Raw genomic sequence first — 13,994 nt, forward strand, 5'->3', positions numbered from 1 at the left:
GACCAGCCCCCAGCCAGCAGCGACGCGTGGAAGCGATGCTGCGCTTGGTAACTAAGGTAAATATTGGGTAACCATTACCTGATATTTACCTTGGTTACCAGCGCACACCGCTTAGCGCTGGCTCCCTGCACTCCTAGCTAGAGTACACATCGGGTTAATAAGCAAACCTTTGCTTATTTACCCGATGTGTACTCCAGCTACGTGTGCAGGGAGCAGGGAGCCAGCACTGGCAGAGTGAGAGCGGCGGTGCTAGTAACTAATGTAAATATCGGGTAACCAAGGAAAGGGCTTCCTTTGGTTACCCGATATTTACCTTGGTTACAGCTTACCGCAGGCTGCCAGAAGCCGTCTCCGTGCTCCCTACTCGCTTCAGTTCGTCGCTCTCTCGCTGTCACACACAGCGATGTGTGCTTCACAGCGGGAGAGGGACGAGCAAAAAAATGAAGCAGGACATTCAGCAACGAGCGGCGACCTCACAGCAGGGGCCAGTTTGTTGCTGGATGTCACAAACAGCAACAGCGACAGGACGTCGCTGCTACGTCACAGAAAATGGTGACTTAGCAGCGACGTCGTTGTCGCCGTCGCTGTGTGTGACACCACCTTTAGAGTCTTCAGAAGAGAAATCATGCTGCGACCAGAAAGCTGGCACTCTTTATGGTAAATCTTTTAACTTCTACATGTGCCAATTTTGTCTGCCATTTGTCTATCCCAATATGTATACTATTAGCAAATACCTCCAATAGAGATCTTCTGATTCACTATGTCGCTTACATCATGTACAGGGCAGTGCAAGGCCTTAGGTATCCATATTTACGACCACTAGCAACTAAAGGCCCCGTTACATGCAACGACATCGCTAACGAGATATCGCTGGGGTCACAGAAATCGTGACGCACATCCGGCCTAGTTAGCGACGTCGTTGCGGGTGACACCTACGAGTGACCGCTAACGATCCGAAAAACGGCAAAAAAAACGTTGATTGTTGACACGTTGTTCCTTTGCCAAATATCATTGCTCATTTTGGACCCAGGTTGTTCGTCATTCCTGAGGCAGCACACATCGCTACGTGTGACACCCAGGGAACGACGAACAACAGCGTTACTGCGTCCTCCGGCAACGAGGTGGGAGTGACGTTAATGCGGCTGCTCTTCGCCCCTCCGCTTCTATTGGTGGCCCGCTGATTGACATCGCTGTGACGCCGCACTTACCGCCCCCTTAAAAAAAAGAGTTTGTCTGCTGGCCGCAGCGACGTCATTAGGAAGGTAAGTGCGTGTGACACGTACTAACGATATTGTTCGCCACCGGCAGCGATTTGCCCGTGACGCACGCACGACGGGGGCGGGTGCGATCGCTAGCAATGTCGCAGGGCGTAAAGCGGCCTTAACTGTCACTATATGCGTGGTCATAGACATGGATATCTTCCTTGCAAAGCGATGCACATAAGACGAGACATAGTGAATCAGAAGATTTCCATTGGAGGTATTTGCTAATATTTTTACACCTACTACACACTAGGTTAGTATATTGGAGATGGGAATACCCCTTTAAGTACCTGCTGAATATGAAAAATTAACAACAAGGTTTAGTAACTCTTTAAAGCACAGTGCCTTCTTGTGAACGTAACTTCTGACTGTCCAGAAGTCAGAAGTTACATCACAAGCTCACAATGCATCTCTATGAGAGCCAGAACGAGGCTCTCATAGATTTGTATTCCTGTGTTACTTCCAGTGTGCTCCATGAAACAGTGAAGCTGCCGGCAGGTCAAAACGTGTCTGACACAGACGGGAGCACCAGTGAAAGCAAATGAAGACCTCAGAAAGTGAGTATGAGACAGGTAGGGTACGGGACCTGTACTTTTTTTCCCCAGGGTAAAAATGGTTCTAAGATAAGGATGAATTGAGGCCTTATTCTTTGGTGTTTTCTTTATTCACCATCTTTGCTGTTGTCACTGCCATCTTGATGCTCCTGTGACGCACAAGCACAAGATGTAAAAAAGTATTGTAGTATATATTTAGGAAATAAACAGTGATTATTGCTTGAAGACCTCTAGGGATAAAAAAAAAAAAAAAAGTTTTAAAAATGATAAAAATTCAAATTGCCCTGCTTTTCCCCATCCAAAAATAATGAATATGTCTGATCTGTAACAGATTGGAGAGGTATCATGGAGAGGTATCATTCCCACATACAGTGGTGAGTTTATCTACCCAACAGTATGTTAGCCATTATAATGCCTGGCTTACTGGAAAACCTCAGGTATAGGACAAAGACAAAGATAGGGGGAGGAAGCAGCGCAGCAGCATACATGACACGGGCAGTATGGAAGCTTTTGCCCACTGCATGGAGAGGTTTTAGGGCTAGGACACACGGTGAGTAAAATGGTCCGAGTGGAATGAGATAAAAAAAACACCCACAAAAATCGCAATCCATTCGGACCCATGATACTTTATGGGGCCGTTCCCATTAGAAATTATTTTCTTAGTTCTAATTGGACCGAGAAAACAGTCACAGCATGCTTTGGGTCGAATCCAATCAGTTTTCAGTCGCAGCCATACAAGTCTATGGGTGTGAGTGCAACATCACAAAGCACTCGGATGACACCGGACTGCAGTGCGATAATCGCATCAGCTGGCAATGGAGAAGCTGTGATCCGATCGCAGGATAAGATTACAGTAGCATGACACTCAGCTTACATTCGCAGCACAGTGCACACCACAGACAGCGGTGGACAGTGCATAATACCCAGCAATGTCGCTTGCCAGGCAGCTACTGTATACTTTGAGGACCCTCTGCACGCACAGTGATGAAGAAGGTCTTTTGACCAAAATGTCTGTGCTTGTGCTTGTCCTACAAGTTCTTCACAATAAAAACCACTGTTCACATTTATCTTGAGTGCCAAGTTTCTACATCTGCTTGAGACGATTTTGGACCCTACTTGTGCACCACATCAGAAGTGCCCTGTGTATCAACTCACTTTAGTTAATCTTGTGGCACTACAAGTATCAGAGTAGCCGGTCACCATCCTACATATCCCCATACACACCACTCGGGTTCTGGAGCCTGCACATTTTATACCATTTATCCCAGGCAATATCTATTTTCACAAGAGTCACAGGATACATGTAGGCATCACCACGGACACCCATACACTTGCATACCTCCCAACTGTCCCGGATTCTGCAGGACTGTTCTGATTTAAGGGGTCTCTCCCGCAGTCCCACAGCTCACAACTGATGTCCCTACTCCTCCCCTCAGTGCAGTGAATAAATTAAATTAAACTCTTATCTGCTCTGCTTTACCGGGACTCCAACTCGTGAACTCATTGCCCATAGGCCGCAGCTCTACCCACTGAGCTACTGCCTGTTATGAAAAACATAGGAAGATTTGGTAATCTTGACCTCTGTATTGCAGTAGAGAAACCAGAAGCAGATTATTCAGCTACAAAGATGACAAATAGATAGATAGAGGGATAAATATATAGAGGGATACAGTAGATAGATTGAGGGATAGATAGAAAAAAATAGAGGGATATATATAATAGATACATGATAGAGGGATGGATAGATAGATAACAGATAGATAATAGACACAGGGATAGATATATAATAGATAGATAAATACTGCATCTCTTTGTAGGTGAAGGAAAGTCAGATTTATTTGTTCCCATAAAACTACTATAAAGAAATGAGAAAAAAAATACAAATTTATTTATAAAAATGTTTTCTTTATTTTCACCACCTTGGATTCAAATCAGCAACTTTCAAACATGTGTCCAGCAGCCCTCCTAGTTTTTCTAGCTGTTGAACTACTAGGATTCATGATGTCAGAGGGAAGATTTTATATAAATGAACCTACAATGCAGCCTCTGATTACACAGCAGATTACATAGGACACAGAGCTCCAACTTACAGCGCAGCATCTCTGTGTCCTGTATTCTAGAGGGAGAGGAAAAGTGTTTTTCTTTTCTTCTAGTAAAATTACTAAAAATAATAAAAAAAAAAATAGAATGTCATTTTAGTGCACTTTATAAAATAATAAACATCACAAATCAGCAAATAACATGGACATATTTGGTGTCCCTGTAATCGTAATGACCCAAACAACACAGCAATCAGATTATTGATGGGGATCGGTAAATGGCGTAAAAAAAAATGGCACAATTTATCATTTTTCTTTATTAAAACACATAAAAAATGTAATAAAAATGTATTGTTGAGGTAGTGTTCACACGTAGCGTAAAGGCTGCGTTTTTTCTGCAGGTGTCCGCACCACGAGCACAATAACATTCTCCTCTGATTATTGTGTGTTTGCGGTATTTTTTGTTCATTTGATACATGTTTGGTGCAGATGTGAATCCTGAAGCTTATAAAGAAAAAAAACAACCAACAAATCCGCACAGTTCAGCAATGTCTTTAGACGCACCAGGGGCGGAGATTTCATGACGTCTTATCCACTTTGCTTGGACAATTAGTCCATGTTCACATGTAGTGTAAGGCTATGTGCGCACGTTGCGTCGGTGTACCTGCAGTTTATTCTGCACGTTTTCCTTCCCTTGGTTTTTGACCAAATGGCTTTTGACCATTTTTTAGCGCTAAAAACGCATGCGTTTTTACCGCGTTTTTAGTGCGTTTTTAGCGCTTTTTACCTGCGTTTTCACCTGCGTTTCTGCAGATGCGTTTTTGAGATCAAGACACTGAGAAATAAAGTTGAATTAGTCAAAAAGAAAGAAAAAAGTGAAAAAAAGTATAAAATTAACTTTTAATAAAATTATATGGAAAATATCAATTATAATGAAATAATAGCGGTTATGCACATTATAACAGAAAACTAAGTCAAGTTTATTATTTTTTAGCATTTAAATTTTCGGTTATTGTGTGTGTGTAAAGGAACATTAGAACCCTTTCATTTTTGACCAGAAAAGCATGCGTTTTTGGAGGCAAAAACGCTGGGAAAAAGCAGGTAAAAAGCATGAAAAACGCAGGAATTGTGGTTTTGGTTGCGTTTTGCCATTTCTCATTGACTCCAATGTTAAGGAAACGCTGCAGAAATGGCAAAAACAACTGACATGCTGCTTCTTTTTCTGCATGGTTTTTGACCACAAATATGCAAATTAAACGCTGCAGAAAAAAAAGCAAAGTGCAGACAGGATTTCAGCTTTTCCCATAGACTTTGCTGGAAAACAAAAACGCATGCGTTTTGGCACAAAAACGCTGCAGCCAAAAACGCTGCAGAAACGCGGGAAAAAACGCAACGTGCGAACATAGCCTAAATGCTGCATTTTTTTTTGCTGTTTTTTTTTGCACATATATTCTGCTGTGTTTAATTATACAAGCAAAGTGAATGTGAATCCATGAGAAGACGTCACTGAACTCTGCGGTTTTGGGATTTTTTTTCTCTGGAGGTTCAGCTGAAAAAAAGTGCGGGAAAAAGCTTCTCTGTACAATAAAAACACTTAAAAACGCAGATTCAAATCTGAATTAAAAACACATTAAATAATGGAGAAAAGCCAGAAAAAATGCAGCAAAAATGGATTGTGTAGTTTGGTGCAGACAGCAGCAGAAACAAAAAGACACAATTTATGTAACGTGTGAACATGGCTTTATAGGCACAAATAAGCAATGTCATATAGATGACATAAATATAAGAAAATTCTGGCTGCTATGACTATGAATGTCCGTGGTATCTGCTGAATGACCCTTACTGCCAAATGGGTGTGGCCAGTGGCGTGGTCAAAATTTGCAGACTTTGTCCCTCTTTCCATTCTTCAAAAGTTGGGAGGTATGCACTTGTGGCATAGTCTGTAGTCCTGGACACCAACAGTCCACACCCCAAGCCTTCAGGGCCGAGAAATCTTCATGAGCCCGGTGACTCCCAGAGAACCGCTCTCACGCTTCCATGCGTCTTTGTGGACCCACTGATCCATACGCAAAGCTTCTTGAGCAAACGGAAAAATTTTCATCGATCCACAGGGAATGCTCCTTATTGCAAATGAGGGATCTTCGTGGACCCACTGACCCACAGAAAACTGTACACTGGAATCTCCAGCATCCATCCAGGTCTATATGTATCATGCCATTGCCCCTAGCAACCATCCCATTTGTTGCACCAAATTCTCCACTAAGTTGTGACGCCCTGGGCGTTATAGTGCAGTATGGCAATAGCACAGACCCCAAACAGTCCATATACAGGGAACATAAGGATTTTATTTCCAGCCTCCCATATCCCACATAACACATCATATTGCAAACACGTTACATCATATGCAAAACAAAATTCCATACAAACATGGCTCATAAAGGTTTAGGTCATATAACCAAGACAATAAGTAAGGACATAAAGAAGCAAGGAAAACTCCAGAAACTGATCAATACAAGAGAACATGTAGTACAAAAATCACACACACCAAAAAAAAAAAAAAAAAAAGGAAATGAGAAATAATGAAAGATTGCAAAACTTTATATAAAAAAAAAAACAGATAAAAACAAACAACGGAAATGGATCCAAAATAATGTGAGGATGGAAGAGGAGGAAAGAGGCCTGTTTCTGACAAAATAGCAAGTAAACTTCCAAGGTGGAAAATGAAACAAATGCTACATAGTAAATAATCACACCACCAGGAGAAGTGTAGCGAAAAAAAGTCTGATCTTCTGCCTCCTCTGATGAAGCTGTAATATTTGCCATATGTGAAACGTACGTTAGGTCTCCCCTCTTCTGTGGCTTCGACATATAACTTTGTTTACATGCATCAAAAATTGTTCTGTGACTCACATTGTATTGTGATCTCATTGTTTTCAGGGCATTTGTCAACATGACCTCAGATTTTTTTTCGCTACACTTACTTCTCCTGGTGTGATTATTTACTATGTAACACTTGTTTAATTTTCCACCTTGGAAGTTTACCTGTTATTTTGGCAGGAACAGGCCTTTTTCCTCTTCTTCTTCCATCCTCACTCTAGTTTGGATCCATTTCCATTGTTTGTTTTATACTAATAAAGTTTTGCAATTTTTCACTATTTCTCATTTATTTTTTGTGTGCTTTTGTACTCCATGTTCTCATGTTACATCATATGACAGAACAATAAAGACTGGCCCGGCTGGGCACTAGCTAACACAACATACCTCTGCCTGACATTACCAGGGGTGCGTATGGGCCTGACTCTCCAGTCATAGGCTGTCAGCTTGCACCACTGGGCGCACCCACGCACTGACTCCAGTCAGTGCACACACAGCCCCCCTCCAGGGGCCATATCCTCCCTGCGGCCTAAAACACACGGCATGAAAATCAGTGCGAGTGGAAGGCGATAAAACATCGCATTCCACTCGGACCAGTATTAGCCTGTGTGTCAGCACCCATGAGCGATTTTTTTCTCAGCCCAAATCGGACCGAGAAAACAATCTCAGCATGCTGCAACTGTAATGCATTCCTTTTTACTCTCGCACCAATTCAAATCTATAGGGCGAGAGAAAAATCACACTGCACTCTCAGTACATTGTTATACCGCGAGTGCATGGCAAGAATGGCAATAGCCGGCAACGAAGGAGAGAGAGATAAATCCCTCCCTCCCCACCTCAGCACCTGCCCTCCCCTCCTGAGTGCCGCCCCGTATGATCGGATCTCAGTCGCAGTAACACTCGGCTCCCGCTGTGCTGCCAGTGTGAGCTGAGTGTCATGCGAGGATTGCAGTAGATCCCCGTGTGGCCCTGGCCTGACACTGTGTCTCTCTGTCAGACCATGTTATCAAACAAACACTCACATGATATGCTATGAGCCCCACCCACAGGTGGAGGTATGTGGACACTCCCATCTCCGGCAACATTCAAACCTGCTCGGTAATGCATTTAAAGGGAACCTGTCACCGCTTTTTTGGCGTATAAGCTACGGCCACCACCACCGGGCTCTTATATACAGCATTCTAACATGCTGTATATAAGAGCCCAGGCCGCAGTGAGAACATAAAAAACACTTTATAATACTTACCTAACGGTATCGCGCGGTTGGCCATATGGGCGTCTCCGATGCCGGCGCCTCCTCTTTCAGCCATCTTCGTCCTCTTTCTGAAGCCTGTGTACATGACGAGTCTACGTCAAACACACTCGCCGGTCCTGCGCATGTGCACTACAATACTTATTTTTATCTGCCCTGCTCAGGACCTGAATGCCGTTGAGTGTGTATGACGTAGGACGCATCATGCACCGCGGCTAGAGAAGGAGAACAAAGATGGCCAAAAGAGGCTGTTCCGGCACCGGAGACGCCCATATGGCCCACCGCGCGACCGTTAGGTAAGTATTATAAAGTGTTTATGTTCTCACAGCGGCCTGGGCTCTTATATACAGCATGTTAGAATGCTGTATATAAGAGCTCGGTGGTGATAGCCACAGCTTATACGCCAAAAAAGTGGTGACAGATTCCCTTTAATCAATTTTGTGTCACTACAAGTATCAGAGTAGCCGGTCACCATCCTACAACAGGCACATATACTATATATACATGGGGCACATATTCTATTTATACATAAGCACCAATCCAATATATCCACAAACACACATACTATTTATGCACAGAGAGTGATACATATACTATATGCACATTGCACACACATCATATATACAGGTACAAACAGATAGAACAAGTATATACTCACCTCTCTGTTTCTTCATAAGTTGCTGATGACCCCGTAAAGTTTTTCCTGCACTTCCTCTCCTTCTGTGGATGTGGAGCTGTGTGGCCTCCATCTTTCTGTTGTGGATGTGGAGCTGTGCAGCCTCCATCTTCCTGCTGTCCCCTCACTTCCTCATTGGCTGCAGCCTCCATATTCCTGAGAAGTGAGTGCATGTTCTCCCCCGCGTTCTGCCTCAGTCAGGGGAAGGGCGGAGTGTTTGCAGAGCTGCAGGGGAGCTTTTCATAGGTAGGACATCTTACTGGTTCTTGTGGGCCCATCTAAATTCACTACCTTCCTGGTGAGTCAGTCGGACCCTGGAAATATACAATATTTATTAAAGCGCATGGCCCTCCTTTAATTATGAGGGGCCCCTCTCCCCTCTGGGCCCCAGTGCAGCTGCACCTGCTACATGCTACATGTCCGCCACTGCCCTGTAGACTGTGAGCCCTCACAGGCAGGGTCCTCTCCTCCTGTACCAGTGTGTGCCTAGTATTGTTCATGACAATTGCACTTGTTTTTATTATGCATACCACTTTTCACATGTATGGTTATGTGCGCACGTTGCGTTTTGTTTTTTTGCTGCGTTTTTGCACGTTTTTCGGGTGTGTTTTTGCATACCTCCCAACAGAGGGACAAAGTATGTGTGACGCCCTGGGCGTCACAGGTCATGACATGACACCACCACACCCTACACCCCGGATAGGTACACCGAAGCTACACCAAAAATCCTTGTTCAACCTACAAAGAAGCTCCATAATCATCATCCATACAATCCTATTTAGATTGAATGCCAAACAATGTTTTCTTTATAGAAATCTATAGAAAATTTATTTAAATGCAATTTTATAAAAAGTTTTTCCAGGGACATAAGAAAGTGCAACACATAGTACAGAAATGTGTTTAAAAACATATACAAAGCCAGTCAGGGAGGTGTGTCAGTAAAGACCAAGCTGAAAAATATGCATGACATAGCCCATGGAGACAGCATAACTAAAGTGCATTAGTATGTCAATTAACATAATACAGTCAACAGCACACTGAAGTACATTGAATAACAATTAAGCGAGATGTTGTATCAAAAATGTGCACTGTATATTCAGAGACCCATGCAGGATGTGAGGATCACCATACATAGCTACCATGCATTAGTACATCAATTCCATATAATGCAGTCAAAAGCACACTGGGGTACATTGAATAGCAAACATGTGAAATGTCATATCATATACATGCATAGAGGGCCATGCAAGGTGTAAGGAGCACCATGCATGCTGTCCTAATGAGCATGGAACAAAACTCAAATAGTTATGATAACAGGACTGTCCTGTGAGTTATGTGCCATTGCTCAAATATGTGCAATGCAAAGAAAAAACCCGTCCTTTCAGCAAGAAAGATAGCAAAGTTCCAAAGTATATAAAGGTACTATGACCCACCAGGGACGCTGCTGTGTTCAAGCCAGACACACCCCCTGCACCTCAACGCGTTTCGCTTATCGCTTCATCGGGAGGTGCAGAGGTGACATCCAGGGCTGCTTATATCTGAAATGACCGGGTCTTACCATCCTATGGTAGCGCGCCCCGGAGATCCGATGCCCATCCTCCACTGTGTCCGGCGTTCAGGAAGCGGGAGTGCGCATGCGCACAACCCGACACCCATTAGATCACCAGACACAGAGAGGAGGAGTGATCAGAGCCCCGTGCACGCACAGGATGAAGTCTATAGCCGCCATATTACATGAGGGCAAACAACAGGGCAAATAAGAACCGAGCATAGGAAATAATTGCAAAGATAAATATATGAAAAGTTAGACGATATCCATGAAGTAATATCCATAAAGTCTTTTAAGATGCAATTATTCCAGATCTTGATGATGCAAACGGTCCAGATATATCTTCTTGTTCTAGTAGCTCCAGTATATGCAGGTACAAGCAGCCATCTCTAAAAGGTATGAATTAATAATAAAGGGGGAATGGGAAAAATAAAAAAAAGGGGATAAAGAAGAGAAAAGAATGTCAAAACATAAAACGGCAATTGGTACGCAAACACAAACCAATACCTCCACTACACATTTGCAGACCGTGAGCCAAAATGTTCAAATCAGAAAGGGCTTATAGCTGATCATATCATTCAGCCCCCGCGGTTTTACTGTATCAAGAGTTATGATCCATTTAGCCTCTTTCTTAAATATAGCATTCCTAAGGTCACACCCTCTTGGACCAAGATAAACTTTATCAATACCTCTGAATCTGAGTAACCGCCAATTGCAATCATGACGTTCCCTAAAATGTTTAGGGATATTCTTTAGAAGCAAAATTTCCTCCGGTTTTGTGGCCTTAGCCGCACTCTTAATATCACGAATGTGTTCCAAGACACGTATCCGGAACTCTCTGGTAGTCAGGCCCACATAAATGAGGCCGCAGGGACATATTGCCCAATAGATAATCCCGGTGGATCGACAGTTTATGGAGTGTACAATTCTATAGGTATTCTCTCTAGAAGAATCCCAAAATTCACCCGTTCGATCCATCTGTGGGCAAGCCCCACAGTCCCCACAGGAGCGTGACCCCCATCTGGGACCCCTATTTGCCCCAAAGGTGTTTCTAACTGCTGGAATATAGAGGCTTTTCACAACTTGATCTTTTAGTGTTTTGGATCTTTTTGGAGTCACTGCAGGTCCAGAGGTAAGTATGAGGGACAAGTCATTATCAGTGAGAAGCACTGACCAGTATTTCTTGACAATGGAGAACATCTCCCTCCATTGTCCATGATAGGGAGTGATGAAACGAAAGATGTCATCATTCTTTTTAGGATGGGTTTTTAGTAAGGCATCACGTGGAGTATCCCTCGCTCTGGTATATCCCTCCTGTATAGACTTTTCTCTATAATGCCGTGCCCTAAACCTTCTTTTTACATCCTCAGATTGTTGCTCAAATAAGACATTATCAGAGCACACCCGTCGGGCGCGCAGAAATTGCCCTGTAGGAATGGAATGCGCACTCCCGCTTCCTGAACGCCGGACACAGTGGAGGATGGGCATCGGATCTCCGGGGCGCGCCACCATAGGATGGTAAGACCCGGTCATTTCAGATATAAGCAGCCCTGGATGTCACCTCTGCACCTCCCGATGAAGCGATAAGCGAAACGCGTTGAGGTGCAGGGGGGTGTGTCAGGCTTGAACACAGCAGCGTCCCTGGTGGGTCATAGTACCTTTATATACTTTGGAACTTTGCTATCTTTCTTGCTGAAAGGACGGGTTTTTTCTTTGCATTGCACATATTTGAGCAATGGCACATAACTCACAGGACAGTCCTGTTATCATAACTATTTGAGTTTTGTTCCATGCTCATTAGGACAGCATGCATGGTGCTCCTTACACCTTGCATGGCCCTCTATGCATGTATATGATATGACATTTCACATGTTTGCTATTCAATGTACCCCAGTGTGCTTTTGACTGCATTATATGGAATTGATGTACTAATGCATGGTAGCTATGTATGGTGATCCTCACATCCTGCATGGGTCTCTGAATATACAGTGCACATTTTTGATACAACATCTCGCTTAATTGTTATTCAATGTACTTCAGTGTGCTGTTGACTGTATTATGTTAATTGACATACTAATGCACTTTAGTTATGCTGTCTCCATGGGCTATGTCATGCATATTTTTCAGCTTGGTCTGTACTGACACACCTCCCTGACTGGCTTTGTATATGTTTTTAAACACATTTCTGTACTATGTGTTGCACTTTCTTATGTCCCTGGAAAAACTTTTTATAAAATTGCATTTAAATAAATTTTCTATAGATTTCTATAAAGAAAACATTGTTTGGCATTCAATCTAAATAGGATTGTATGGATGATGATTATGGAGCTTCTTTGTAGGTTGTTCTGTTGTTAATGGTGAACCTCCATGCTATATGCTATATGGTTATTATGTACCTAGTTATTCAATTTGTTTTTGTGTATACCAAAAATCCTTGTTGCCTTCCTCCAGGGGCTGATGTCCACACCAGGGGGTGGGCCAGGCGGTTGGCTCCGCCCACCGAGGAGTTCACAGCCCTGGAGGCGGGAAAACCAGGCAGAACAGTTAGAGTTAAGCTAGGGAAGTGAAGGAGTGAAGAGATGAAGTCAGAGTTGAGGAGTTGAAGTGAAGTGGTAGAGGAGCAAGTGAGAGGAGTTAAAGTGGAAGAGAAAGTGACAGTTGAGAAAGCCTGAAGTTGGTCCGGGTGTGTGCCCCGGACTGAGAACAGCAATGTTAGCAGACGGCAGTGACCGTCTGCAGGAGAGACTGATCGGAGGTTGCCGAAAGGACCGTGGACGGGTGGTGGCCCGGCGGTACCGGAGCGGTATACGAAGAGAAGCCAGCACCATTGGCAGGGGCCTTTCGGATCCCGGCAAGGCTAGGAGTCGCCGTGAATTTGCCAAATCCGTCAGTGAAGGGGAGCTCCTGGGTCTCCCAACAACTAAGTCCCGATTGAAGGCAACAGTCCAACCGTTAGAGAGAGACACCGCCACCGCCAAGGCACCAGTTTCTCAGGGCCAGCGCCTGCGGGCAAAGAGGGGCTCCTCCGGCACATATCCAAGCCGGGGAGCGGGTTACCGGTGGGAACCCATCGCTACCAACATAGACTTAGGTGCAGGAAAAGGGACCGTCACCGTCAACTACTGGGGAAAAGCAACAGCAGCCGTCCGTGGGAACCGTCTTTCCAGCCGTGTGTTTTACCGAGAACTGTGTCCCCGTCTCAGGCTTAGTGAGTACCACAGTGCCGTGAGGCACAGCGCTGCCCCCGCGTCCCTGCACCCCACCAAGCCCTGCACCGGCCCCGCCATCCCTCATCCCCCAACTCATCACTGGGCCCCGGGACGACCACCCCCTACCCACGGAGGGGAGAACCAACAACTTTGCTGCTCCCTGTCACCGCTCCCGGGATCCCCATACAGAGCAGCGGTGGTGTCCATACAATCACCACAACCGTGGGTGGCGTCCCGGACAATAAACAATCCCAAAAACCAATCCCCTTTCACTCACGGGCGAGGAGCGCCGCTCGAGTCCCCGGGATCCGGCCCATCGCTCGAGCCACCGAGCAGCAGCAGGCCGCAGCAGCAGCGGCAGCCGGACCCGAGCAGTGGGAAAGCGCAGCGCCCCCTCCTCCGCCCGCGACAACCTGGCGTCACGAACAGGATCTTACCGCTCTGCCGTTGGGTAGAGGTGCGCCTTGTGACCGCCGGAGGTGTCCGGACGGAAAATTTCAGAAGTCGCCATCTTTGGCGCGAAGAGTTCCCGCTCGAGTGTCTTCTCGAGTAGCGGAGGCGCGAAGGTCAAAACTCCGC

General features: G+C 44.8%; 1 protein-coding gene across 1 annotated transcript in view; it reads left to right on the forward strand.

The window, feature by feature from the left end:
- LOC142312790 (uncharacterized) overlaps positions 1–10,911 on the forward strand; it is a 60,844-nt gene extending 49,933 nt beyond the window's left edge. Inside the window, exons 7-8 of the mRNA XM_075351779.1 lie at positions 10,519–10,602; positions 10,733–10,911. Coding sequence (XP_075207894.1) covers positions 10,519–10,602; positions 10,733–10,911 — 263 coding nt within the window. The remainder of the gene's footprint in view (positions 1–10,518; positions 10,603–10,732) is intronic.
- The last annotated feature ends 3,083 nt before the right edge of the window (positions 10,912–13,994 follow it).

The sequence above is a fragment of the Anomaloglossus baeobatrachus genome, chromosome 5, assembly GCF_048569485.1.
Source record: "Anomaloglossus baeobatrachus isolate aAnoBae1 chromosome 5, aAnoBae1.hap1, whole genome shotgun sequence".
In the NCBI taxonomy this organism is placed as follows: domain Eukaryota; kingdom Metazoa; phylum Chordata; class Amphibia; order Anura; family Aromobatidae; genus Anomaloglossus; species Anomaloglossus baeobatrachus.